General features: G+C 44.4%; 1 protein-coding gene across 1 annotated transcript; it reads right to left on the bottom strand.

The window, feature by feature from the left end:
• Positions 1–1,747: 1,747 nt before the first annotated feature.
• LOC142471269 (uncharacterized) lies at positions 1,748–9,515 on the bottom strand. The gene is made up of 4 exons (XM_075578082.1): positions 9,067–9,515; positions 5,824–5,942; positions 5,484–5,594; positions 1,748–5,084 (listed from the first exon to the last, which is right to left on the bottom strand). The coding sequence occupies exons 3-4, from the start codon at positions 5,560–5,562 to the stop codon at positions 3,748–3,750; spliced, it is 1,416 nt and encodes a 471-aa protein (XP_075434197.1). The 5' UTR covers positions 5,563–5,594; positions 5,824–5,942; positions 9,067–9,515; the 3' UTR covers positions 1,748–3,747.
• Between the last annotated feature and the right edge of the window lie 18,238 nt (positions 9,516–27,753).

The raw sequence follows: 27,753 nt of genomic DNA, 5'->3' as shown, positions 1-27,753 counted from the left end.
CTAAAGAACTCTTCTTGCCTGAGCTTGGAGTCATTTAGGAAGAAGTTGTAAATAGAGGTTCTATTTCAGAGACTCCTCCCGACAACACTGGGGGTCTGGAAGAGATGGAGGCGGTGTACCAAGAGTGAGTATGTAGACGGACGTTCACAGTGGTATACAATTGGAGGCTTTTATAAGGTGAAATTATAATAAGGCTTTATTGTGCCTTTTCCTTTTCATCAGGAAATCATCCAAACACAGGGGGGGAACAAAGCTTCTATTCACTTGGGAGTATTTCTAGTGAACTCCTATGCGATTAATTCACATCTCCATTAGTTAAGCATTTCTCCCAGCCCCAAACATATAGCATGAAATAAGCAGATATAAGCAGTCTCTTAATTATGAAAGTCTTATCTGTTTCTTGCTGTAGAGTAAGCTTCTCTGCTCTCCTGGAACCGCACCCGTGCGTGCACAGAAAATATCAGCATCCAGGTTTAGAAGTCTTATTTGGTGTCTTGCAATCAGCTATGCTGGGCAGAGCTCAAGACCGGTCAGCTCCCGAGATGTGTGTTCTCTTGGTCAGTCTCTCCTGGGAGTCTCAAGAACACTCCTTTGTATCTCCAAAGGTCAGCTCTCAGTCAGAGCTAAGGAGTCACTTCCTGTCTCAACAGACAGGCTTTTCTAAGCAATCTAAATCAGGCAGGTGGTGTTTATTAATTGACTACCAGCAGTTAACCACCACATTGCTAGATTAAAGGCACATTACTTGAACAGGGATTACTCCCCTGTTACAGAGTATAAGTCAGCTATACCTCAAGAGCCAGTCCTGATGATATCCCCTATAACATCGCGGGAGACTCAGGAGTCCTGTAAGCCAGCAGGTGCACCACACTACACCACATGTAACATGGTTCAGTTTCCACATGAGGGGGCCAATATGAGATTGGGTAGGGGAAACACTGTTACAATTACATTTTTCAAAGTTAAAAAATAAAAAGCAAAATATCCCCCACGATTATAAGAAATGTATTATGTTTTCATAAGTTTAAAGATATTTTTTTACAAAAATAAAATCAATAATTTTCAGCGTTCAATATTACAAAGTAAACTTGTGTGAGTAAAACATTGACGACATTTAGAGAAAACATAATTTTTCTCCTGTGTAAACTCTCTGATGTTCAACAAGACATGACATATTAGCAGGGGCGCCAACAGGGGGGGACAGAAGGTACTGGCGTCCCATACCCCGTGAGTCAGGGGGGCCCGGCCGTCTGGGCCCCCTGCACAGCCGTGCCCGTCTAAAAAAAAAAAAAATCTGTGAGCAGTGCTGACAAATCCAGGTTTCCGGTCGCCCCTGGAAACCAGATTGTGCACACTGATGATACCTACAATTCCCCTGCTGGAACCCCCCCCCCTCCAACCTGATTGGCGGGCGCGTTGCCAGGATTTTGTTTTTGGCTCGCAGCCAGGCTCTGAGTTGTGAAGCTGCCATTTCTTCTATCCAGCACAGAGCAGGTAAGCAATGTCACATGTCCTCCCATGCCACTCCCATAGTCCCCTCTGGACCCCCATGCCCTCCCCTGGTCCACCCACAGCCTCCCCTGGACCTCCTCTGGCCCCCCACAGCCTCCCCTGGACCTCCTCAGGCCCCCCACAGCTTCCCATGGACCTCCTCTGGCCCCCACGGCCTCCCCTGGCCCCCCATGGTTCTCCTCTGGCCTCCCACGGCCCCCTAATATCTCCCCTTGGTCTCCCATGGCCCCTATCTCTAGTCAGTTACCTACCCACCCACCCTGTCTCCACCTGTCACCCGGTCTAACCTCGCTGTCTCCCCCCTCTGTCACCCTGTCTCCCTCTGTCTCTCGCTCTGTCACACACATGCTCATTGTCACACACACGCTGTCTCTCGCTCTCTGTCACTCTCTGTCTCTCGCGCTCTGTCACACACACGCTCTCTCTGCCTCACACACACTCTCTGTCTCACACTCTGGATCTGGATATCGGTGCTACTATTGCGTGCAGTCTATTCTACTGTTCTGCTATAGCGTGCAGACTACTTCATCTACTAAACAAAGGGTCTACTTTATCTACTAAACAAAGGAACAATATGGTATGTATTGGTTTTTATTATACTACAAAGGAACAATATAGCTCATTGGTTTGTAACGATAAACACTTCGTATGTCTTGAAGAAATTGTAAAAACAAATCTTCTGCATCCTTTCTTAGCACGTTCCAGAAAATTTGATCAAGGTGTGATTGAAATAGCTCATTTGGTGACTCTTGTGGTACATCCAGAAGATAATTTTCGCGTAAAAATGCAACTGCGCGGTCTTCTTTGCAGATATTGTTATAGAAATTTTTTAACATTATAGAGGGTTAAACTGATATGCAGTCAACTGACAATAGGAATTCAAATGAGGGTTAAACTAACAGAATGCACGTGAGGGTTAAACTGACAGAAGTGGACCACAGATCACCGGTAGACTGCACGCTATATTAGCACCTGGATATCTTATTTACCCTATATATCGTAACTGTCCTATACCTACACCGAAATAACCTATACTGCTTTCTTCCAGACCTGACTCCCAAGCTTCAGACGAAAGACATCGGAATCTCCCCTAACCCAGAAGACAGGTAGGGAACACCTCCCCTCGAATATATATAACATTGCGGGAATCAGGTACCTGGACATTGAGGGACTGCGGATCAGGTAAGATCCCAGGCGGGATTGCTGCCTTTGAAAATTGTGCATCGGGGGCATCCAGACACTGGTTAAGGGGTTCAGAAAATTAGTCATTCACATATGTTTTTTTTCTAGATTAGTGAGTTGATTCAACATTTATACACACACACACATTTGTCAAGCACAGCCTGTGCGCTTGTGCAGGTCTCAGCACGCATGCGCAGGGTGTCCGGCCTGTTGGGGTGAGATGAGTGGTGTCTGGCCCCGCTTCCAACGTGTGACGGAAGGGAAGCGACGTGGCGAGCACGCGCCCGCCATCCCAGCTCCCCCTGCGCCAGCCTCTGGCCCCGGTCCTTAAGGTAAGCTGTTATCTTCTTGTAGTGAAATGTTTGCCAAATGTTATTCATTATCTTATTGATGTGTAAGGTTGTACCTATATATGTATTGGAGGGGTGGGGTGTATTTGTATATGTATTGGGGGGTGTAATAAACAGATTGCATTGTAATATTTTTTTTCCTTATTACAATAAGAAGAAAACAGTTAAGTAAAAATTGCGTGCTAACATTTATTTTTTCAAGGTAGGTGCGCTATGGGTTGTGGGGGGGCCCTGCTCCTTTCATTTGTCCTGGGCCCCATAATTTCTGTTGGCGGCCCTGCTTATTAGCAAAACATTTACTGAATTTAGAACACACAAATGTATTTATTTATCAAATGTTTTACCAGGAAGTACTACATTGAGAGTTACCTCTCATTTTCAAGTATGTCTTGGGCACAGAGTTATGATGACAAATAATACATGGTTACAAATACATTGTTACATAAGTGAACAGGGTATACATTATATACAAGACCTTGCATGCACAGTTAGAGATAATATATATTATAGGCATATGTAACAGTTACAGACCAGATTAAAATGAGAGACAGCTTTAGTTTTGAAAGAACTTAGACTGGTGGTGGCTGTGAAAGTCTCCGATAGATTGTTCTGGTGATCTTGTTTTTCTCATGTGAACTCTTTGATGTTTAACAAGAGAAGAGTTATCTGCAAAAAATTTCCCACATTCAAAACATACAAATGGTCATTCTCCTGTGTGAATTTTCTGATGTGTAACAAGAGCAGAGTCATATGTGAAACATTTCCCACATTCAGAACACACAAATGGTCTTTCTCCTGTGTGATGTCTCTGATGTATAACAAGTTGAGCGTTCTGGGTAAAACATTTCCCACATTCAGAACATACAAATGGTTTTTCCCCTGTGTGAATTCTCTGATGTCTAAGGAGAGCAGAGTTATATATGAAACCTTTCCCACATTCAGAACATACAGATGGTCTTTCTGCTGTGTGAAGTCTCTGATGTTTAACAAGAGTAGAGTTACTGGTAAAACATTTCCCACATTCAGAACATACAAATGGTCTTTCTCCTGTGTGAACTCTCTGATGTTTAACAAGAGTAATGTTATGGGTAAAACATCTCCCACATTCTGAACATACAAATGGTCTTTCTCCTGTGTGAATTCTCTGATGTGTAACAAGATGAGAGTTCTTGGTAAAACATTTCCCACATTCAGAACATACAAATGGTCTTTCGCCTGTATGAATTCTCTGATGTTCAACAAGAGTACAGTTATGGGTAAAACATCTCCCACATTCTGAACATACAAATGGTCTTTCTCCTGTGTGAACTCTCTGATGTTTAATAAGAGTACCGTTATAGGTAAAACATCTCCCACATTCTGAACATACAAATGGTCTTTCTCCTGTGTGAATTCTCTGATGTGTAACAAGAGTAGAGTTCTGGGTAAAACATTTCCCACATTCAGAACATACAAATGGTCTTTCTCCTGTGTGTACTCTCTGATGTGTAACGAGATCTACATTCTGAGTAAAACATTTCCCACATTCAGAGCATTCAAATGATCTATCTCCTGTGTGAATTCTCTGATGTTTAACAAGATTAGCTCTCTGGGTAAAACATTTCCCACATTCAGAACATACAAATGGCCTTTCTCCTGTGTGTATTCTCTGGTGTGTAACGAGCGTAGAGTTATATGTGAAACATTTCCCACATTCAGAACATACAAATGTTTTTTCTTGTACTGACAAGTTCTTGTGAACGTTCCCTGCATTCATGTTTCCTTTGTTACATGCTGTAATAGGAGTAGATGCAGATTCTGTCCCTGCATGTTCTCTGATAGTATAAATGTATGAGTCTGGGAGATTTCCTTCTTCCTGTGAGGTTGATTCCTTAGCCATAATGCTCACAGTTTCTCTCAGACTCTGGTTTGGTATATCTTGACTAATGTGATTTGCTCCGTGATACATTTGAGTAACACTGGTATCTTCCATTACACAATCTGGTGAACAGAGCAAAATATGATATCCTTCATGAGAATTCCTGCTCATGCATCCATCAGCTGGGGAAAAAATTTGAGTAAAGAAATGCCTTAACATTGGATACAAAAAATAATTTTCAAACGTCAGATTTAGTTTAAAAAACAGGATACACATGGTAAGATGTGTAACAAATCGGGTATTCAGTAAATGTTTCCAATTAGAAGTGCAGAAATGCATTCAAAATGGCAATACACTTAATTTGTGAGGATATTGCCTACCAGCGAGATATATATATTTATAAAATCAGGAAGCATGTACCACATACATTTCCACTTTATTATGGGAATTGTAAAGTTACAAAAGAATATTAGAAATTATTGATAGATATACTAATTTGTGATCAAGTTTCCTTGTTTTATGAAATATATTATATCATGATTTTTCCTAGAGCACCCACCACAAAAGTGTTTATTACTCACCAGTGCTGATATCTGTAGGATGTTCCTTCTCATACTGCTGGTGACCCCTTATATACGGCTCTTCTCCGCACTCAATCATTGATACAATATCAGGCGTCACATTGACACATCCTGTATATGTTAGGGGAGACACGTATATATTTAAAGTGTTTGCACCATAGAAAAGTCTTATTCCCATTATCTGCTATATTGTTATGTCACGTGTGCAGTGCTATGTACACAGATATCGCTAGAGATATACATTCAGTTACTGTAGTTTTGGAAATCAAATCACACACACACACACACACACACACACACACACACACACACACACACACACACACACACACTTTCTTACCTAGAGACCCTGGTAATTCTCCATCATCACACCCTTGTAAAGATCCTTCTGTTCTTCTGTTAAATAATCCACTCGTCCTTGGAGAAGTAAATTGCAACTTTAGCAAACTCAACTAGTTCCTGAAACAGAGAATTCTCCAATTGTTGTTGTTTGTTTGTCAGGAGGGGTAAAATCATCAGAGCAGCTGCTGGCATTTCTGAGAGCCTCTTACTGTTCAATAAAGTACTGTATTGGCCCAAATATAGTGCTATGTTTTATTCCTAAAAATGTCCTTCCGAAAACTGTACTCGTATTATATGCGCAGCCTAACACCTTTTATTTTTCATGTAGAACACCTTCAAAACTTTAGGGTCATATTATCTACAAAGCCGTACTATATTCGGGCTAATACAGTATGTCTTGTGGCATCACTCAGACTCTGCAATCAGTACACTAGTATATTCCCTGCTACATTACATTATCTGTCCTACTATTAGGGGAGTATCTTCTACAGTATGTTACTAAACAGTTAGAATGTGAGGCTAAAATATAAAGTAGTATCAACAACAGAACCAGTCTATATAAAAGCTTAGAATTACTACATAATGATCCGTTGTAAGTTGTTCATAAAAATATGAAAACAGTTTACAGAGAAAAATGAATAGAAATACAGCTAAACCCCGTTATAACGCGCCTCGTTATACCGCGATTCGGTTATAACGCGGTTTTCCCGTGGCTCCCGTTTTAAAAAAAAAAAAAAAAAAAATGTAAAAAAATTTTTTTTTACATTTTTTTTTTGCACACTGCACACACTGCACACACTCACTGCACACACACTGCTCATTGCTCACACTGCCACACTGCACACACACTGCACACTGCACACACACTGCTCATTGCTCACACTGACACACTGCACACACACTGCACACTGCACACACACTGCACACTGCACACACACTGCTCATTGCTCACACTGCACACTGCACACACACTGCACACACACTGCACACTGCACACACACTGCACATTGCTCACACTGACACACTGCACACACTGCACACTGCACACACACTGCTCATTGCTCACACTGCACACACTGACACACTGCACACACACTGCACACACACTGCACACACACTGCACACTGCTCATTGCTCACACTGACACACTGCACACACACTGCTCATTGCTCACACTGCACACACTGACACACTGCACACACACTGCTCATTGCTCACACTGCACACACTGACACACTGCACACACACTGCTCATTGCTCACACTGCACACACTGACACACTGCACACACACTGCACACACACTGCACACACACTGCACATTGCTCACACTGACACACTGCACACACTGCACTGCACACTGCACACTGCACACACACTGCACACTGCACACACACTGCTCATTGCTCACACTGACACACTGCACACACACTGCACACACACTGCACACTGCTCATTGCTCACACTGCACACACTGACACACTGCACACACACTGCACACACACTGCACACTGCTCATTGCTCACACTGCACACACTGACACACTGCACACACACTGCACACACACTGCTCATTGCTCACACTGCACACACTGACACACTGCACACACACTGCTCATTGGACACACTGCACACACACTGCACACTGCACACACACTGCTCATTGGACACACTGCACACACACTGCACACACACTGCTCATTGCTGACACTGCACACACTGACACACTGCACACACACTGCACACTGCACACACACTTACAGACACTCACACACACTCACACACACTTAGACACACTTAGACACTCACAGACACTCACACACTTACAGACACTCACACACACTCACACACACTTACAGACACTCACACACACTCACACACACTTACACACACTCACAGACACTCACACACACTTACAGACACTCACACACACTCACACACACTCACACACACTCACACACACTCACACACACTTAGACACTCACAGACACTCACACACACTCACACACACTTACAGACACTCACACACACTCACACACACTTACAGACACTCACACACACTCACACACACTTACAGACACTCACACACACTCACAGACACTCACAGACACTCACACACACTTACACACACACTCAGACACTTACACACACTCACAGACACTTACACACACTCACACCCACATACACACACCCATATACACACACACACTTTCTCTCCCATATATACATACACACACACACTCTCTCACTCTACACAGACGGGGGGTGGGGTCGAAGCAGAGGAAAGGCCGCGACCAGCACCACCACCCGCTCCCCCCCCTCCTCCCGCGCAGGCAGCGGGAGCACCGGGGACAGCGGTGGGGAGAAGAAACCCCCCGCTACCACCTCCATGCAGGCAGCGGGATCTGAGGTAAGCGGCGACCTGAGGGACATCCCCGCTCCCATCTCCTGCCCCGCGGCCTGTCCCGCGGTGACAGGGGGAAGCGGGGACAGGAGGGACATCCCCGCTCCCATCTCCTGCCCCGCGGCCTGTCCCGCGGTGACAGGGGGAAGCGGGGACAGGAGGGACATCCCCGCTCCCATCTCCTGCCCCGCGGCCTGTCCCGCGGTGACAGGGGGAAGCGGGGACAGGAGGGACATCCCCGCTCCCATCTCCTGCCCCGCGGCCTGTCCCGCGGTGACAGGGGGAAGCGGGGACAGGAGGAACATCCCCGCTCCCATCTCCTGCCCCGCGGGCTGTCCCGCGGTGACAGGGGGAAGCGGGGAGCGGAGGGACATGCCCGCTCCCATCTCCTGTCCCGCGGGATGAATATGCGCTAAAGCGCGGCGGCCATTTTTTTTCTCGCGACCCCGTTAGTAACGCGGTGGTCTCGGGGTGGACCCCGAGACCCGCGTTATAACGGGGTTTAGCTGTATAACAAATATAAAACGGCACAATTTCTGTGCACTTTTGTCTTCTCGTTTTGTATTTTTTATGCTAATTTGTATATTGCTGATAAAATTCTCCTGTTCATTTATTTATGTGAAACACCCATCATTTTGTACTTGTTGGAAGATTATAGTAGGAAAGTATTGTCAATTATTGGTTACCTAAAGGCCATTAAAATTGATTGAAATCATTATCCATCAACCTGATTAGTACAAGTTAATTTAAATATATTCTAACAAGTGCGAAATAAAGCTCAATATAAATACATCAAAGTGTGAATTGTATAAAGTGATATATATTTAGCTAAATACTCACCATCTGGAGCTGGTTCAGGAGCTGGAAGACAAAAGGGACATGTTGCAGAAAGATGATCACAAACACACTGATAAGAACTGTAACAGCTCCTGCCTTTTATAACATGACCTGCTGTGTCCTGGTCCCTCCTCCACCTCCTCTGTCCAATACGGAGCTCTGGTGAAGATCCCTGATCAATCAGAACATTGGAATTGGCCACACTTAGCTCTGCCCCCTGACTGCAGCTTCTCAGGGGTTTCCCTCCCAATAGACATGTTTCCCAGGGGCTGCTTAGTTCTTTAGGGTGCTATAAATAAGGGTATTTGTTGCTATTTTGTCACTTTGATAAACTTGTTATATTATACACAGTGATTATTATATGTCCTGTTCTTGATGCCTTAATAGTGTTAGTTGTGTGAGAGAGAGGATAACATTGTGGCAATTAATGCTATTCTCACCTAATGAGACAGGACAGACAGGATATGTAAGGATTATTTGCACAATAACTGTACAGCTGAGTGTTACAGTGAGACAAGATAGAGGGGGGGGGGGGGGGGGGGGTCATTTGACTCCGGAGACAAGGTAAGAGGGCGGGGGGTGAGCAGGAGGTTGGAGAGCAGGCAGGGGCCAAGTTTGCTGCGCACCCCTGCCTTAGAGTATCACCACATTGCTGCCAGAAGGGATAGGTTCCCAGCCGTGTTCCATATAGGGGAGCAGAAGCTATGTTAAGGTGATAGGGTGGGCTTCCTCAAACATGAGGGCACTGTCACGGAAGACCAGGTACTTACAGCCGCGACCCCTTTTATTCTCCAACATCTACGAATTTTTCCGGGATTTTTTTCCGAATGCCACGCACTTCACCACGTTCATGTTGCATTCACACCCGCGGTTGATGTGTTTATTGATAATGGTTCGGATTTAATTGGTTGCAATTCTTCGCGTGTCCGCCAGATGGCAGATATTCACTAATTGAAATGCGCATGTGCTTCAGTAATGTGTCGACTTGCAGGTGTTTAAAAAAAATACCACAGTGGTCCATTGTAAATTGACCTTGGGACTGAAGGAAGAAGTTACAATAATGTATCAATTTAGGCTTATCATATTAAAACTAAATGCGCAGTGTCTGGTGTTCTATTGTCCTGAGAGTCCCGACATGAGTGCACAACTGCAGTCCGTGTTCCAAAAACCCGACAGAACGTACGCTTATTTAATATGGGCCGCGATTAATGCAACAGATGATAAGATGGCAACAGTTGTTCAAATTTATCAGTATTTTATCGAAAACTATGACTTTTACAAATTTTTGCCAGATGCTCATGTGTGGAAGCGTGCAGTAAGGAAAAAGTTATGTAGCGATCCATGTTTTTTTCGTATTGATCCCGATTTTATTGGAGGGTATTGGTGTGTATCACCGGATTTTCCCCGTATCTATGATCATGGAGACGGCAAAAGGCGAAAGGTCGTGTTAAAACCAACTAAGAAACGTTAGTCACTGGCAAGCAATGCGACAGCGACAGCTTCCAATAACGGTCCGACCGTCAGTGAAAACCTGGTGACCGGTAACCCTTGCTGTCTGTCCCCGCCCGGATACCTGCAGCCTGAGCCGGATTTCGCGTAGTTTCGCGCAAGCTTGCATGTACCTAAGCGATTTCCAGCCTCATCAGCTGACTACAGGTGTAGTAGTCCCGCTGTCACCTGTCAACGACGTGTATGATCAAGAATACGGGACTGGCAGTGGCCCGGCGCCAGCTGATTGGGAAAGTCTATGGTGAGTAATGTTGCCGTATTTTATTCTGTTTTTTCTATTTTGAAAATATCAATATCAGTGCGATTCAAAAGTCAAGCGATTCTCCTGTAAGCAATGTCATAGGCTGAGCGGCTTCTACAGTAGATACTGCACAATTGGTGAAAAGCTAGGCGCATGCGCATTGGAACCTTTTTGAAACTGTATGCGTGTCATCACATCGACGTAGGCGCATGTGAACAGGAGACGCCCCCCGAGAAAATTATTGGTGGGACAGACTGTGGGAACTTCTTTAGGGGGCTGACTGACCATTACAGTAAAACTTTTTCTTTTTTTTTGTTCCTCAGAAAAGAAAACTTTGTCATCTCATGCGGAAAACGGCAAATGGAGGGATTTCAATGGATAATATCGCTTTGTGTAACAATGCCTGCACATTGCTGAATCGGAGTAAAAAAAACACGTACCGGAGTCTACAGTTTAGTGGCCGTTGTTATTGATTAGGATAGAATACCTGAAACAATATGCTGATGTTTCCATACCGTATACAATACTTGTTTATATATACTGTATAATAAACCCGAAAAAATAAAAAGTATGCATTTATTCTACATGTATTATGTTAGTATGGTTTACAGTCAGCACAACAGTATGGTGTTATTAAAAAAAAATCTTTATTCATAAAATTTAAAAAACACAACATCTCCTTTATTAAAGTACAGAAAGTCAAAACATTTACAGTAGGATGATGTACAGAACAGTCAGTCAGGCCTGCACAACTCCAGTCCTCGAGGGCCGCAAACAGGCCCGGTTTTCAGGATAACCTTGAAAACCGGGCCTGTTTGCGGACCTCGGGGACTGGAATTGTGCAGGTCTTGTGTACAACAAGTAAAAACATTTCTTTATTAATACAAGATAAAACACGCAACATCTCCTTTATTAAAGTACAGAAAGTCAAAACATTTACAAAAACATTTACAAAAAATAAACAACAGTTGAAATTCGATCCCCACCGGATTGTCCTTCCAGGACCGATGCCCTGTATGGCGCAAAATGCCATTAATGGAGTCTCGATTGATTTTCATTAAAGGATCTGTTATTGAAAAATCGTGCCGCAATTACTCCACAATAGTCCTTCTTAAATTTTCAGAAAGCGCCCTTTTTACACGATTTCCTTCGTAGTTCACTTTGTAGACCCACACGCCGTCCACCAAGTAGGACACGTGGTGCTTAAAAATTAACATGGCATACTTCTGGGGTAAACCAGCACTCATCACCCTATACTTCTCCCTGAGTGCCGGTTGCAGCTCGCACAGGATGATGTCGGGCACCGTATCGATGCAAGCGTATGTAGGTTGGGTTCTGGAAGCGGGTGTTCTTCTGTGAGCGGGTGTGCTTGTGGCGGCTGGCGATGGTAGGTTGTCTGGGAGGTAGTTTTCCTCCTGTCTTGGTCGCCGTGTTGTCTCCTGGCGTGGTCTTGACGAGGTTGTCATGTTATCCTCCTCAACGGCATACATGTACACAAATTCTTCTAGTGGAGGGGGTGCGCTTGGTGTTGGAAGGCGGTCGAAGGTCATTCATCACATCCATTCCACCCTACTGCTCCGGCGTCGGGGATACAGGGGCATGAACGCCGAGCAAATTATGTATCCCTGCTATGTCAGTCTCTATCTTCTCCATCCGTCGATCCATATTCTGCATCCGTTGATCCATATTTAGCATGGTCTCTAAAAGCAGATCAATCTTTACCAACGATCAATGATCACTGAATATTTTGCCTTGAGAAAGCTCTCACGAAACGCGCGCGTCGGCGGCTTGGTCTTTACACGTGCACGCGCAGGGGTCTGATTCCCTCCGCATCCATAGTCACTAACCGCGAGTTGATGCGGCTCCCTGCCTGCACGATCAATACAGGCTTTCAGAGTGCCCCGATGGACACTGTGAGCCTCGTTGCAATTTGATACAGGCAACTGTTGTTCTTATGTGGCTAAAGTATCTAGTTTAGTTCCCCGTTTGCTGCTGTTACTCAGGGATCTCCTGACAGCAGCTAATAGGGGATACTTCACTTCCAACACACAGTCTGTTTCACTCAGCCTACCTACATGTGAATACTAGTGTGTCACGATTCCCCTGAGCAGTACTATCACAAGGTGTGTGAGTACATGACCCAGTAAATACAGACCTCTACATCTGGGTATCTGCAGCGTTAACCCTCAGGTCTACATAGGCAAAGTGACACATTGTAATACACATCATACTATCGCAATCACAGTAGGAGTGAGCTGAGAGCAATATTTAGGCAGCAATCACTATTGGGTGTTTTTATACTGTATGAACCAGTACCACTATTTTATAATTGTGTTACACTACCACGTGGTCTAGACAGTTTCTGATATATGGGAGAATGAGTTTATTCTGTGTCACTATGCACACTGTGCAAATAGCCCTTTCATTAGTGTCATAAGGTTATTAGAGGTCATATCCTCCCTACCACCGCACACAGAAGGAGGTTACCTTTGGTCAACCTGACTCAATATCCAACTTACCTTAGAAACATTCTATTGAGACTCATTGTATACTGGAACTGTTCAGATTTCATGCAATCATAGTTTATCCACTACGATTATACATTACTATTCGGTTCATTATACTCTGCCACTAGTGAATTGCACCCCAATACTTACCCTAGAGCCACCCTGTAAGAATTGCCTTTTACATCAGATCCTTACAAGGAATGTTGTTTAGTGTGTAATCTGACTATCAAGATACACACAGCTATCATAGACCCTGAACCTACACGGTTCGAGTATTGAAGGTCAGAATACCTTCAGGTCGTCTGTTTTTAATACCCATTATTTTAATTCATTGGTACACTAATAAAGTTATGTTTTAAATCAATCAGAAAAGGGGAAGGGAAACACAAAATGGATGTGCACCCTAAAAGAATTCACTTATATGCACACCAAACTAATGTAAAAATTAACTTTTAATAAGTACCTTAAAACATATATTACCAAAGTAATGTGTAATGTGGATTAAAAATATATTAAATCAGAATTATCTGACATCTATGTCTTTGATTATTGAGTCGTGCTGTCCCAGATGTCCACTTAGTATTAGTGGGATACAAAAGACAGAGGATGCTAGGAGTCAGGGTGTTACCCCCTCTGGAGCAACGATGAGATCCAGTAGTGAGAATATATAGTTGTTCACAGGTAGAGCTTCCTTGCTAGATAGACCAGCACTGCGCACTGCAGTAAGGGCTTTGGTGTGTTAAAGTGCAGGTGCCTGGGTAGTAAAGCTAGCACATACAGTGTAATGATAATACAGACACTGCAACATACATCCACCAGACACAGCAGTGCTGGGGTGAATAACACAGAGATAACTGTGAAAGCACCTCACATAGAGTGCAAGGAAAGCAGGCACACAAACTGTGGAAATAAATAAATAAACGACTATCTGCTAGGGTCTGCAAAGTTAGAGCCAGGAGACTACAGACACTACATTAAAACAGCTCCAAGTAGGAGACTGACAACATTGCGCGTCCAACGCGCGTTTCCCTCCAGCAAAGGAGCTTCTTCAGGGACAAATTTTACTGGGGGAGAGAGGTCTGAACCCTTTTATACCCCTTCAATACCCTAATTACAAAATCAATTGCTGTCAGCTGTTGCACATGCACACTGATCTCACTCACAGACTGACTCAGCAAAGTACTCAAGCACCAATAAATGAATTATCAGAGAAAGTTCCATTGTTTGTACCTTTATTTAGGCATATTCCCAACATAAACCGGCTGTTCGTAGAGTTTTTAAAGCCATAAACCGTGATCGCCATATCCAGTGTCTAATCGCATGTGCAGGGACTTAGACAGTATTTTCATTCTAGTCCGTGCGCGTCGCGCATGCGCGGGGACTTAGGTGTATTTCCATGCTTTTTCGTCTCCATTGCGCATGCGCGAGGACATAGAACGCATTTCTATATTTGTGCCAGTACATTGCGCATTATATCGTGCCGCCGCGCATGCGCAAGACCTTAGAGTTATAGACGGTCTACCCTCCGTCATAGTGCGCATGCGTTGGGACTTAGAAATAATTCCGGACGATTGCATACAGCGCTAGTGCAAACTGCGCATGCGTAAGAACTTAGAATTTATTGCAACGATCTTTGTGTATTGCGCATGCGTGGGCACTTAGAAATTTTTTCGCGATTCTTGGTAATTTATATAGCGCATACCCGGGGGCTTAGGAATTATGTCAGAAACTGCCCAAACATGATGCTATCACATGGGAATTCAAGGTTCCTCAGGGGAGAAAGATGTTCATGGATAAGATTATGATTAAGTACATACAAGGGGTACTGAGTGTAGATAAAAGGTAAGGGTGTACAGAACCTGTGTTTCACATATTGTATTGGTTGACAATGCAAATAAAATTATTTGCAGTCCCCCATATGTATAAAACACAATGTGTCAACTTTCAATGCGGTGTTGGATAAATCAATTAAACAGTTTGAAAAAGTATGACTTTATATGTGTCTGTAATTTATTATCTCTACTCGTTATATATAACACATTACACACATTACACAAATACTAAACCCGCTGCTGGGTTTAGAACTTAAGTATTATAGTCACTAGTCTAAATAATAATAATACTATAATCTATTTAATATTTCAATACCAAGGCTGGAAATTGTCATAGTGGACAATGAAAATGACATAGCTGGATATCGGAGAGACAAGTAAAATGTATATACATAATGTGAGTAGATGGCAGGATACATATGTTCGACCAGATAGTCCCTTGCTTAAATGAAGGGCGTGAAAGTAAACCCCTCATTAAGACCGTTGGGGCTCCTAGTTTTTAGCTTGTAAATCCATTCTGCTTCGATACGAAGCAGGGATTGGTCAGTGTTACCACCTCTCATGGGACATTTCAACTGATAAATGCCCATGAATTTGATGGCATTAATATCGCCGTCATGACATTGTGTGACATGTCTGGCCACGGACGTCTCAGCAGAGTGTTTGATGGAATTAATGTGTTCGAGAACACGTCAGCGTAGCTGTCTGGTCGTTTTGCCAACATATCTCTTACCACAGTTACATGTGATAAGATAGATAATGTTGGTGGTGCGGCAATTAATAAAACTATCCACACAGAATTGTGATGTGTTGTCATGATTGGCGAATGTTTTGCCAACATTGATGTGTCTGCACGCTTTACATCCCTGGCAACGGTACATGCCTTTCACGGGACTTAACCAAGTAGTGGTCCTAGCCCGCTGGAAGTGGCTGTTCACTAGAGAATCCCGTAGGTTCCCAGACCGCCTGCTGGTAATAATGGGTCTAGGGCCTATAACTTTCGCCAGGTCATCATCTGCCCGAAGAAGATGCCAGTGACTAGCAAAGATCTGTTTAATGGCCCACCATCTTTTATTAAAGGTGCCAATGACTCTGATTGTTTTGTCCTGTACCTTCTCCTTATTACTGGACAGGAGTGAGTCCCTATCACTGTGTAGTGCCCAATGATAAGCCTTGTTTAATGTTTTGATGCTATATCCACGGTTGAGGAACCTGGATCGAAGTTCTTTAGATTGAGTAGTAAATTCTTCGATCGTAGAGCAGTTACGCCGGAGACGGAGGTACTGCCCTATTGGAATACCCGCTACCAAACTCCTGGGATGCTGGCTCTGTGCCAGTAACAAGCTGTTGGTTGCTGTGCTTTTCCTAAACACCTTAGTTTGTATGTTACGCTCATGATCAACATAGATGTTCAAATCTAAGAATGTTATTGAGGTGGTACTCAGCACGGTAGTGAGCCTCAGATTAAGCGTGTTTGTATTCAGCTTCTCAACAAATTCATGCAACAGTTGACTGGTTCCTTCCCAGAGTAGCAGGATATCATCTATGTACCTGGTCCACATAGAGATGTGGTCAGTGTACATGGATAGTTCCTCATTAAAGACGTGGGTACGCTCCCACCAGCCCAGGTACAGGTTGGCATACGTTGGTGCACAGGCTGTGCCCATTGCCGTACCTTGGGTTTGGTGGTAATACAGCCCATCAAAAACAAAGTAATTGTGTGTTAAGACGTAGTTCAGTAGGTCCAACACAAATGAGTTGTGTCTATTGAACCTACAGTCCCTAGTTGTTAGAAAATGTCTGACAGCAGTAAGACCATTCTTGTGATGATGGAAGTATATAACGATTCAACATCTAAACTCACAAGAATGGTCTGAGATGTAACATGGATGCCATCCAGTCTCTTTAGTGTGTCTTTCGTATCCTGAACATACGATGGGAGGCTGATGACAAAATCCCTCAGGACCGTATCCAGATATATGCTGCTACCTTCGGACAAACAGTTGTTGCCCGAGACAATTGGGCGACCAGGGGGGGACTGTAGGCGTTTATGTACCTTAGGTAAGGTATAGAACGTCGCCACAGTTGGTGACTTGCGGTACATAAAGTCAAACTCACTTCGGCTTATCATGTCTGCGTCGAGAGCATCCTGTAGGATGTTCAACAGTTCTAATTTATATTCAGATGTGGGACTACGTTCCAGGATCTCATAACAATCTTTGTCATTGAGAAGTCTCATGTTCTCCTTAACATAGGCTTCAGTATCTAATATAACAATGTTACCACCTTTGTCAGATGGTTTGATGGTGTAGGCCTTGTTAGACATTAAATCTCTTAGGCCAGTTCTTTCCTCAAATGTGAGGTTATTATCAGACTTATAGTATTTTGGTTCGGCTTCAAGGTCCCTAGTAACACAGCCAACAAATAATTCGACAGCCGGACAGATGGTAATGGGTGGGGTAAAGTGGCTCTTGGTCTTAATTGTGTTACACTACCACGTGGTCTAGACAGTTTCTGATATATGGGAGAATGAGTTTATTCTGTGTCACTATGCACACTGTGCAAATAGCCCTTTCATTCGTGTCATAAAGTTATTAGAGGTCATATCCTCCCTACCACCGCACACAGAAGGAGGTTACCTTTGGTCAACCTGACTCAATATCCAACTTACCTTAGAAACATTCTATTGAGACTCATTGTATACTGGAACTGTTCAGATTTCATGCAATCATAGTTTATCCACTACGATTATACATTACTATTCGGTTCATTATACTCTGCCACTAGTGAATTGCACCCCAATACTTACCCTAGAGCCACCCTGTAAGAATTGCCTTTTACATCAGATCCTTACAAGGAATGTTGTTTAGTGTGTAATCTGACTATCAAGATACACACAGCTATCATAGACCCTGAACCTACACGGTTCGAGTATTGAAGGTCAGAATACCTTCAGGTCGTCTGTTTTTAATACCCATTATTTTAATTCATTGGTACACTAATAAAGTTATGTTTTAAATCATTCACTCATCATACAGAGCGTGAACCTGAGTGCTACAATTGGGTTCTATCTCTACCCTACTCCCCTAGTAGTCAGAGTATACAGTAGTTCCAGTATACTCTAGTTTGACAGTACTAACTGCAAACTGTTGTCCAATATGGAGTAGCTATACAGTACACAATGCCATAATACAGTATGCACCCAACTGCTCAATTTTTTTCTTTCCAGGGAGAGCAGCACCAGCCATCTGGTTATAAAGTATTTACTAGTAGTCACAGTATACTGTAGTTCCAGTATAGACTAGTTTGACAGTACTACACAGCACACAATGCCATAATACAGTATGCACATAACTGCACTAATTTTTTGTTTTCTTGTCTTTTCAGAAAAAAAGGGTGGACTGGGGAAGAGGGGGGGTATCGTGTAAAGTTTGTGAACTGTTTGTACAGTTAAGTGTACAGCATCTAAACTGCAGTCATGATGTACACAAAACCTCTCCTCTCTCAATGAACTATTGTACTGTACACAGAATGAGGAAGAAGATAAAGACAGAAAAAATTATATTATTATATATTATTATATATTATGAATTAATATTATCAATGTGCATTATTCATGATTATCCACCGGCCCTCAATTTCCATCTGACAGAAGAACTGAATAAAGACTGCATTTTGTATTATTCATGATTATTTTTATATTTGTTTTTTTTGTTCCTGATAAAATAAAATAAATATTTATTTACATTCATGATAATCATAATCATTGACAACCCCCCCCCCACACACCTACACCAAAGAAAAAGAAAGAATGACAAAAAGTGGTAATTTACTGCATCAACAACATGAATCAGATGTTTTTTTTAACTCTGAATTTCACAGTGTTGTGCAAATCAGATTTACATATCAAATTCGAGTAGAGATTTTCAAAAGCGTTACCGTAAACAAAGCCTCAAAGGGTTGGGGGGGGGATATGGGTGAGTCATGCGCAGTAATCATCAGCTAGCTCCCTTCCCAAAGAGGATTAAAGAGAGGTGACTCTAAGCCAACAATAGGAAAATTAGGCACGCAGGCGCAGAGAGGTGATGCTCAGCTAGGGATGGATTAAAAACACAAAGCAAGCTTTAAAAACGGAATGGCTCTGGAGAGGTGTCTGTCGATAAGAGGTTCAAATCCTGAGCGAGTCTTGTGTGTGTGCGTGGGGGAGGGGGGTACAGGGTACAGCTGCATGAAGGATTAGCTGTACTGCAGTTCAAAGAAATGGCATATTTTCAAAAGGCAGGTCATCATAATAATTTGATCCCTACACCCCCAAATATAGCACATAAAAAGCACACAAATCAACCATGTGCAGTCAAACGCAGTGTCGCAGTAAAAAGCTACAGCAGATTGAATATCGTAATATCAAGATGGTTTAGGCAGGCTTGTGGAGAAAATAAAAATAAAAAATGAGGAGAAAAATATATATATTTGTTTTTATTTGGTCACTCACTCTTGAGCTTCGCAAGCAAGCAGTGATGAATTTAGACGCATGCGCAGTAATCATCAGCTATGTACTGTAGCTCCCATCCCAAAAAGGATTACACGCAGGCGCATAGGTGATGCTCGTCTAGGGACGGATTAAAAACACAATGGCAAGGTTTAGAAACGGAATGGCTCTGGGGACGTGTCTGTCGATAAGAGGTTCAAATCCTTGAGCGAGCCTTGTGTGTGTGTGGGGGGGAGGGGGGACAGGGTACAGCTGCATGAAGGATTAGTTGTACTGCAGTTCAAAGAAATGGCATATTTTCAAAAGGCAGGTCATCATAATAATTTGATCCCTACACCCCCAAATACAGTACATAAAAAGCACACAAATCAACCATGTGCAGTCAAACGCACAGTGTCGCGGTCAAAAGCTACAGCACAGATTGAATATTGTAATATCAAGATGGTTTAGGCAGGCTTGTGGAGAAAATAAAAATAAAGCAGTAATCATCAGCTATCAAGCAGGAATGTGATTGAAACCAGAAAGACATGTATAAATATGCAAATTTACAATTACTGCACGCACACGCAGACTGTGTACTGACGTAGGTTGAACTGCTAAAGTATTAGACTTCGAAGACAACAGCTCGCGAAAGCCCCCCTGAGTTTTTAGACGGTATTGCAGACAGTGATAATAAAATGCTAATATTACGAGGGCTAAAATACCGCAATACACTCCGGACAAAAACAAAATGCATCTGTCCGCGGTTATCAGAGTTGCACCGCTACGGCCGCACGAGGCTAAAGGCGGCCGCCACTGTACACCTTTTATCCTGGGATATTGAGCAAAATAAAAATGTTAAATAAATTGCGTTTTTTTCTTGGAAACAGACACACACACAGTGAATTACAATAATACAGGAGAAAACAACACACTTACTGGGGTTTGGGGCTGAAAAACTAAACTTCTTTGACCGAAATAAAGTCTTTAACAAGCCCATTGGAAATGGTGCTGAAAGTAGGACTTAGAAAATATTCTGCTCTGCCGTCCTGCAGCCGCTTCCTTGCTAGCTCCGCAAGGCTTCTTTGGGCTTGGAGTCAGAACTTGTGTATGTCTTGGGATCCCTTTCCTGGGCTGGCTACTAACTTTTTTATAACATTTGCAAAGTCAGTCGCACAGCATTACTGCCAACCCACAAGCGTGGGAACTTTACTGCTAGCCATTCACATGTTTGATAATCTTGCGACGCCTGGCACCTGAGCTTCAACAAAGCAAAGGGGCCTGTGTGAAAATCTTCATCTTACCTACTTGTCATGCACAGGCCTGGTGCCTCTGAGTCTAGGGAGGTGACTACTGGCTGGAAGAGCCTGTAATCAGCCCAGGACTTGGACAGACTTACTGTCACCACACCCTGGTGGCCCATAACCCCCCTGAGCAGTCCTGCAGTAAAAGCTTATGTTACAGTGTATAAGTATAACATATTGTTAAACATACCAGCTTTAATAAAATATACTTTATACATTTTCTTATTAAAATGTCCTAAGTCTATTGGTGTGAGAGATAGAGTGAAAACCTGAGCCGTGTTACCCCATTAGCCACCTCCCTTTCACTCTCCAAACGTAGACTTTCAATAAAAGCCTCACCGTCTTATACCTGACTGGAGAACCCCCTGAACTCCTTATACCAGGGTTAGGGTTATCTGGGCATGCACTGGGCATCCCCATGAGACTAGGGACACCGGTACTGTTCTGGGGATACCTTGCCTCCTTATCTTTATGGTTGCACTTTTTACATACATTGCATAGCAGTACATGTAGAACAGGCAGGTCCAAGACCTGACACTCTAGGGCCCCCAAACACAGCTCACGGGCAACCAAGTGGGGTTAACCTTTATTAGTGAGCCTGGTTACCCCCTCTCTGTAACAGGCACCCTGCCGAGTCCCAGTGAAAGCGGCCATCATGTATCCAGGGTGAGCCAGGCCTTATCCGTGACAATGAACAAAGGAAAAGTAAGTGCCTGTTTGGGGAACGCTATGTGGGCATCTCTCAGGGGAGATGTCATCTGTTAATAACGTTTTATACGTTCCTGGCGCCCTTTTCTTTCATTGTTCTCCTTGCCAAGAGCCTGCACAGACCTTCTGAGAAGAACAAGGTAACCTGCTGCACACCCACAAGTATATCTCTACTTATACATACAGTAACACAATTGGGAGTGTTATATTTCTGGTGTGACACCCCCTTCTCCTTTATCTGGGGGGGGGTGTGTGTTATATAAGCATTATTTGCAAAATAACTGTACAGCTGAGTTTTAGGAGGGGACAAAGCCAGGGGGGGGGGGGGGTTACAACTGTATCACGTTGCATCTGTGACATACACACACACACAATGTGCTTTGAAAGCCGGGAGGGCTCTGTATAGCTCTGCCCCCTCTGAATAGCTCCACCCCCGGTCAATAGTTGAAAAGTGCAAAGCACGTGGATCACTATTGTGAACATGATAAAAGTGATCCAATAGCATCATATTAGGTTTCATTGTTGGGAACATTCTCCTATTCCCAGGGAGGTGTCCCTTCAATTAATTGTAATCACGTTCTATTAGAATTATTACAATATTTAAGCCTTGTCTCTTTTGGCCAGGCGTTGCTGTGTGTTATTTTGGCCACATGTATCACGCATGCACCTTTATGTGTATGCAGTATATGTGTATGGTGCGGTTATGAACTATTTATACTCACACTTACTCACACTTACACATGCCTGCAGTGTATTGTGAATGTGAGTGTTTGTATATAAATTGGTGCTTGTCACTGTAAGGGGAACATGCATTCCCCCATCCCGGCCTTTATTGGGGTCACATTGCTGCACCATTATACGAATGTACGTATCCGCTTTTATTTTCAATTAGTTATTTTGTAACGCCATTTTTCCCATTTTCTATACATTTCCATTAATACATTGTTCTATTACATCTTGGCGTCTGCGCATTCTGCGCGTGTAGGACGCCTCAACGGTAGATCAGCTGTTAAGCTTTTCCTGTGATTCTTCTGTGATCCCCACATCCCCGAGTGCTGCGAGCCGCGGGTCCGGGGACCTGGTGCACCGGGTCATATCAGAATCACAGGTTTGGACCTTCGTGCTCTCACTGGGACTATATGAAGCTCACATTAATATCTTTAATGTAGGTTTGTGATATGTTTATGTGTTTTTTAATACACCTTCTGCCAGTCACTGTGGTGGCTGTGTCGTTTCTGTTGTTACACTTCTGTATGTATAACTTTATTTATATAGCGCTATGTATGTACACAGCGATTCACAGCGGTAATACACGTGATATATTACTATAATATATAATGGGAAGAAGCACTTCAGACATAAAAGTAACATTAGGAAAATGAGTCCCTGCCCCGAAGAGCTTACAATCTAAGTGGCAAGTAGGAAGAACTTACAGAGACAGTAGGAAGGTGTTCTGGTAAGTGCGTCTGCAGGGGCCACGGTCGGTGTATGAGGTGTATAGTATCAGTCACGGAGCTACTCATATGCTTCGTTACAGAGGTAGTTGTTAAAATTAGTCTAAAAAGGTGGATATAGAGGGTGCTAGTTGGATATTGAGGGGAAGGGAATTACAGAGGCGTGGGGCAGTTAGTGAGAAAGGTTTCAGGCGGGAGAGGGCTTTAAATACAAAAGGATTAGAGAGAAGACATCCTTGAGCAAAATGCAAGAGTTGTGACGGTGTATAGTGAGAGATGCAAGGAGAGGCAGAGGAGGGTATAGTGAGATATTAGAGTGAGATGTAAGGAGGGGGTAAAGGAGTGTATAGTGAGATATTAGGGTGAGATGTAAGGAGGGGCAGAGGAGTGTATAGGGAAATATTAAGGTGAGATGTAAGGAGGGGCAGAGGAGGGTATAGTGAGATATTAGGGAGAGATGTAAGGAGGGGTAGAGCAGTGTATTAAAGTGAGGAGGAAAACTGAGTGCGAGATGCAGGATTTGATAGGAAGCCAGGAGAGGGTTTTAAGCTGGAGAGATGCTGAGAAGGATTTAATAGAGGAAAGTGATTCTGACAGCAGCGTTTAGTATAGATTTTACAGGAGACAGGTGAGAGGCAGGAAGGCCGGACAGCAGGAGGTTACAGGAGACGGGAGAGAATACAATATATACAGAGCAGTTACAGATTGTAGGGGAGACAGGAGAGAGGCAGGAAGGCCGGACAGCAGGAGGTTACAGGAGACGGGTGAGAGGCAGGACAGCAGGAGGTTATAGGAGATGGGAGAGAATACAATATATACAGAGCAGTTACAGATTGTAGGGGAGACAGGTGAGAGACAGGAAGGCCGGACAGCAGGAGGTTACAGGAGAGAATACAATATATACAGAGCACAGTTACATACTGTCACACAATAACCCTGTGATAGTGTGCCTTCCCTAATAGCTTTGCAGGGAAACCTGTGTACAGAGCTTTAGCCTAGCACTGAGCAGGTTAATATCAGGGCAGGCTCTCTTAATTAGCTCAGCTGGCTCATTAGAGACCATTAATAAGTCTAAAGCTTTGTGGTGCTCAGGACTCTCTGATCCAGGAAGCGACCGGCCGGCCCTGCTGAAGAGAGACCGCCCTGTCCCGCATAAGAGACCGCCCTGCCCCGCTGAAGAGAGACCGCCCTGCCCCACTGAAGAGAGACCGTCCTGCCCCACTGAAGAGACACTCATATGCTTATATATATGTTGTGGTCATTTTGGGGGTTTAATAGGAGCTTGTTAGGCGTCCAGTAAGTTTTACAATTCTTGTCCAGCTAGTCATGGCTGATTGAAGGGTGGCAACCTCCTTCCTAATTTAAGCTCACCCCCTCCCACATTTAAATGGTTATGGGCTCACTCCATAGCATCTTCCACTCAGGGGAACTTGCCTGCTTGCAGTTTGGCTGTGACATCTCTAATACAGAGTGCTTTTCCTGGTAATGTACAGGTTAATAAAAGCTTCAGTCAGACTCAGAACTTTGCAACTAATATTGACAGATTTACTATAAATCATTCTTCCTGTTATTACACAGGTTATTAAGAATTTATATTAGCGTTAGGGACCCCTGATATGTGGTCTGCCTTGGCGTTGGCTCAGGGGCTTACAACAATTTTGGCCAAAAATGTCAAACTAAAAGACCATTTTACTTATTAGATATTTATACGTATATATTTAGGCACTGTACCGTGTATGAGTCTCACTGGATGTGCTAAAAACTGAGCTTTGTCTGTGTTTTATGTTCTGTCTCTGGTTTTATAATATCAGGGCAGGCTCTCTTAATTAGCTCAGCTGGCTCATTAGAGACCATTAATAAGTATAAAGCTTTGTGGTGCTCAGGACTCTCTGATCCAGGAAGCGACCGGCCGGCCCTGCTGAAGAAAGACCGCCCTGTCCCGCATAAGAGACCGCCCTGCCCCGCTGAAGAGAGACCGCCCTTCCCCACTGAAGAGAGACCGTCCTGCCCCACTGAAGAGAGACCATCCTGTCCCACAGAAGAGACCACCTTGCCCCACTGAAGAGAAACCGCCCTGCCCCACTGAAGAGAAACCACCTTGCCCCACTGACAGAGAGACCGCCCTGCACATGTACTTCTCGCCCCCTTATTCCAGCAAGGAGGCCCACAGGTAAAACTGACCTCACACTGAATGTGTGTTATTGTTGGTAAGGGGCTGAGCCTCCAACCCACAGATAGGGAATAAGTTCTTGTGTTAATCAGCGCTCCACATGGCGCTAGGTATGTTTCTTTTGGTGAAACATAAGATTTTCTGCTGTTTAAAATTTCAGCTAATAAAAAGCCTATATTATTTTTCCCCTAATATACATTTCCTGTTTTACCCTCTGCACGAATCTCCTACATATGGTGTAAGAAGTGGGGTGAAAGGTGGCCCTTGAATTTCAGCAGCATTTAGGTTAAATTGTAGCGGAGACTGGTGAGAGGCAGGAAGGCCGGACAGCAGGGGGTACAATAATCGAGAAGGGAGAGAATGAGTGCCTGCATTAGAGCTTTAGCAGTGCTGGGTTTGGGTTCTGAGCTTACAGGGGGGATGTGTGCTGGATTTGGGTTCAGAGCTTTATCCTTGATAAAATGCGATCATGCACAAAACGCTATAAGGGATCTGTTTGTCACCTATGATGGCCACTGCAATGAAGCAATCTGGACCATCTCCCTTCCTGGCAAATCTTGCTCTCAGTCACCAACAGGAAGTCACTTCAAGCACAATGAAGCAAGCAAGGCCATCTTGCTTCTTAGCAAATCCTGCCCTCTGGTGCCGACAGGACGGACACACGGACAAACACACCCCCTCTCCCCCCTGACAGGAAGTAAGCTTCTCTCTGGCTCATTGCCAGCAGCTGCTGCTGGCCTTTAAATAGCAAGCAGTGGCAACTTGTCTTTGCACGTGCAAAGTAGTCAAGTACTGGATAACTTGATCTGTCTGAGCTCTCTGTTGCCTTTGATTTGCCTGCTGCCTGTCTTGACCTTTGGAACTGAATCTAACTACCCTTTGCCTGCTGCCTGCCTCGACCTCGGACCTGACTACCCTTTGCCTGCTGTGACCTCCGAACTGGACCTGACTGCCCTTTGCCTGCTGCCTGTCTCGACCTCAGAGCTGACTACCCTTTGCCTGTTGCCTGCCTCGACCTCGGAACCGGACCCGACTACCCTTGCATCCCAGGCCTCTGATCCCAGGCTGAGTTTGGTGTATTAGGCTGTGCTTATACCACCGTCGCAGCAAAACAAATGCATTGTCGCCGTCACATGCGCTTATAATGCACGCGACGGCGACAAAGCGACAGTGCTGCCAAAAATTTGGTAGTACCTGTTTGATTTTTTTTCGGTGACTGTCTCCCCTTGCGGCCAATCGCGAGGTTCTCCATGCCTCTCCCCGCTCCTTTTATGAAGTCGCTGGCCCCTCCTCTCCCACCCATGCCCATTCAACCTTAGCAGCCCTCAAGACTTCCATTTTGTTGGGGGACGCTCTGCAGATTTTCTCCTTTCCCTCCTTGTGGAGCTCCCAAGGGACAGGCGCTCATTCGGCTGCTCCTAGAGTAGTACCTTGCATACATAAACACACAGCATCTCCCACTCACCCAACAACACCCCCTCAGCATCTCACACCCACACCCGCTCAGCATATCACACACACGCACAGCATCTCGCACACACTCACCCAACACCCAACCAGCATCTCACACCCACACACCAACCCGCCCAGCATCTCACACAAACACGCCCAGCATCTCGCATGCACAGCATCTCGCACTCACCCAACACCCACCAACATCCCCAGCATCTCACACAGCATCACACTCACCCGCCCAGCATCTCACACAAACACGCACGCCCAGCATCTCACATACAGCATCACACACGCACACAGCATTACACACACACCCAACAACACCTACCCAGCATCTCACACCCGCCCAGCATATCACACACACACACAGCATCTCGCACGCCATCAAACCCACACGCACAGCATCTCACACACACTCACCCAACCAGCATCTCACACCCACACACACCAACCCACCCAGCATCTCACATGCACAGCATTTTACACACGCACAGCATCTCACACACCTACAGATCTCGCATAGCACAAAAAAAAACACACAAGGATACCAGACTTTACTCCCGCAGCATCACACACACATGCACAGCATCTCACACGCACAGCATCTCGCACGCCATCAAACCCACACGCACAGCATCACTCACCCAACAACAACCAACCAGCATCTCACACCCACACACCAACCCGCCCAGCATCTCACACACCCACCCACCATCTCACACACCTACAGAACTTGCATAACACAAAAAACCCACACAAGGATAGTGGACTTTACTCCCGCAGCATCTCACACACATGCACAGCATCTCACACACCCAGCATCTCACACCCACTCACACCCACACACACCAACCCGCCCAGCATCTCACACGCCCAGCATCTCACACACCTACCCACAAAACGTATCACACACCCACCCACACAGCATCTCACACACACACCCAGCATATCACACGCACGCCATCACTCACCCGCCCAGCATCTCACACCCACACACCATCTCACACTCACAGCATCACACACACACCCAGCATATTACACG

The sequence above is a fragment of the Ascaphus truei genome, chromosome 20 (genome assembly GCF_040206685.1).
Source record: "Ascaphus truei isolate aAscTru1 chromosome 20, aAscTru1.hap1, whole genome shotgun sequence".
Classification (NCBI taxonomy): Eukaryota; Metazoa; Chordata; class Amphibia; order Anura; family Ascaphidae; genus Ascaphus; species Ascaphus truei.
This window is presented reverse-complemented; position numbering and strand designations above follow the sequence as displayed.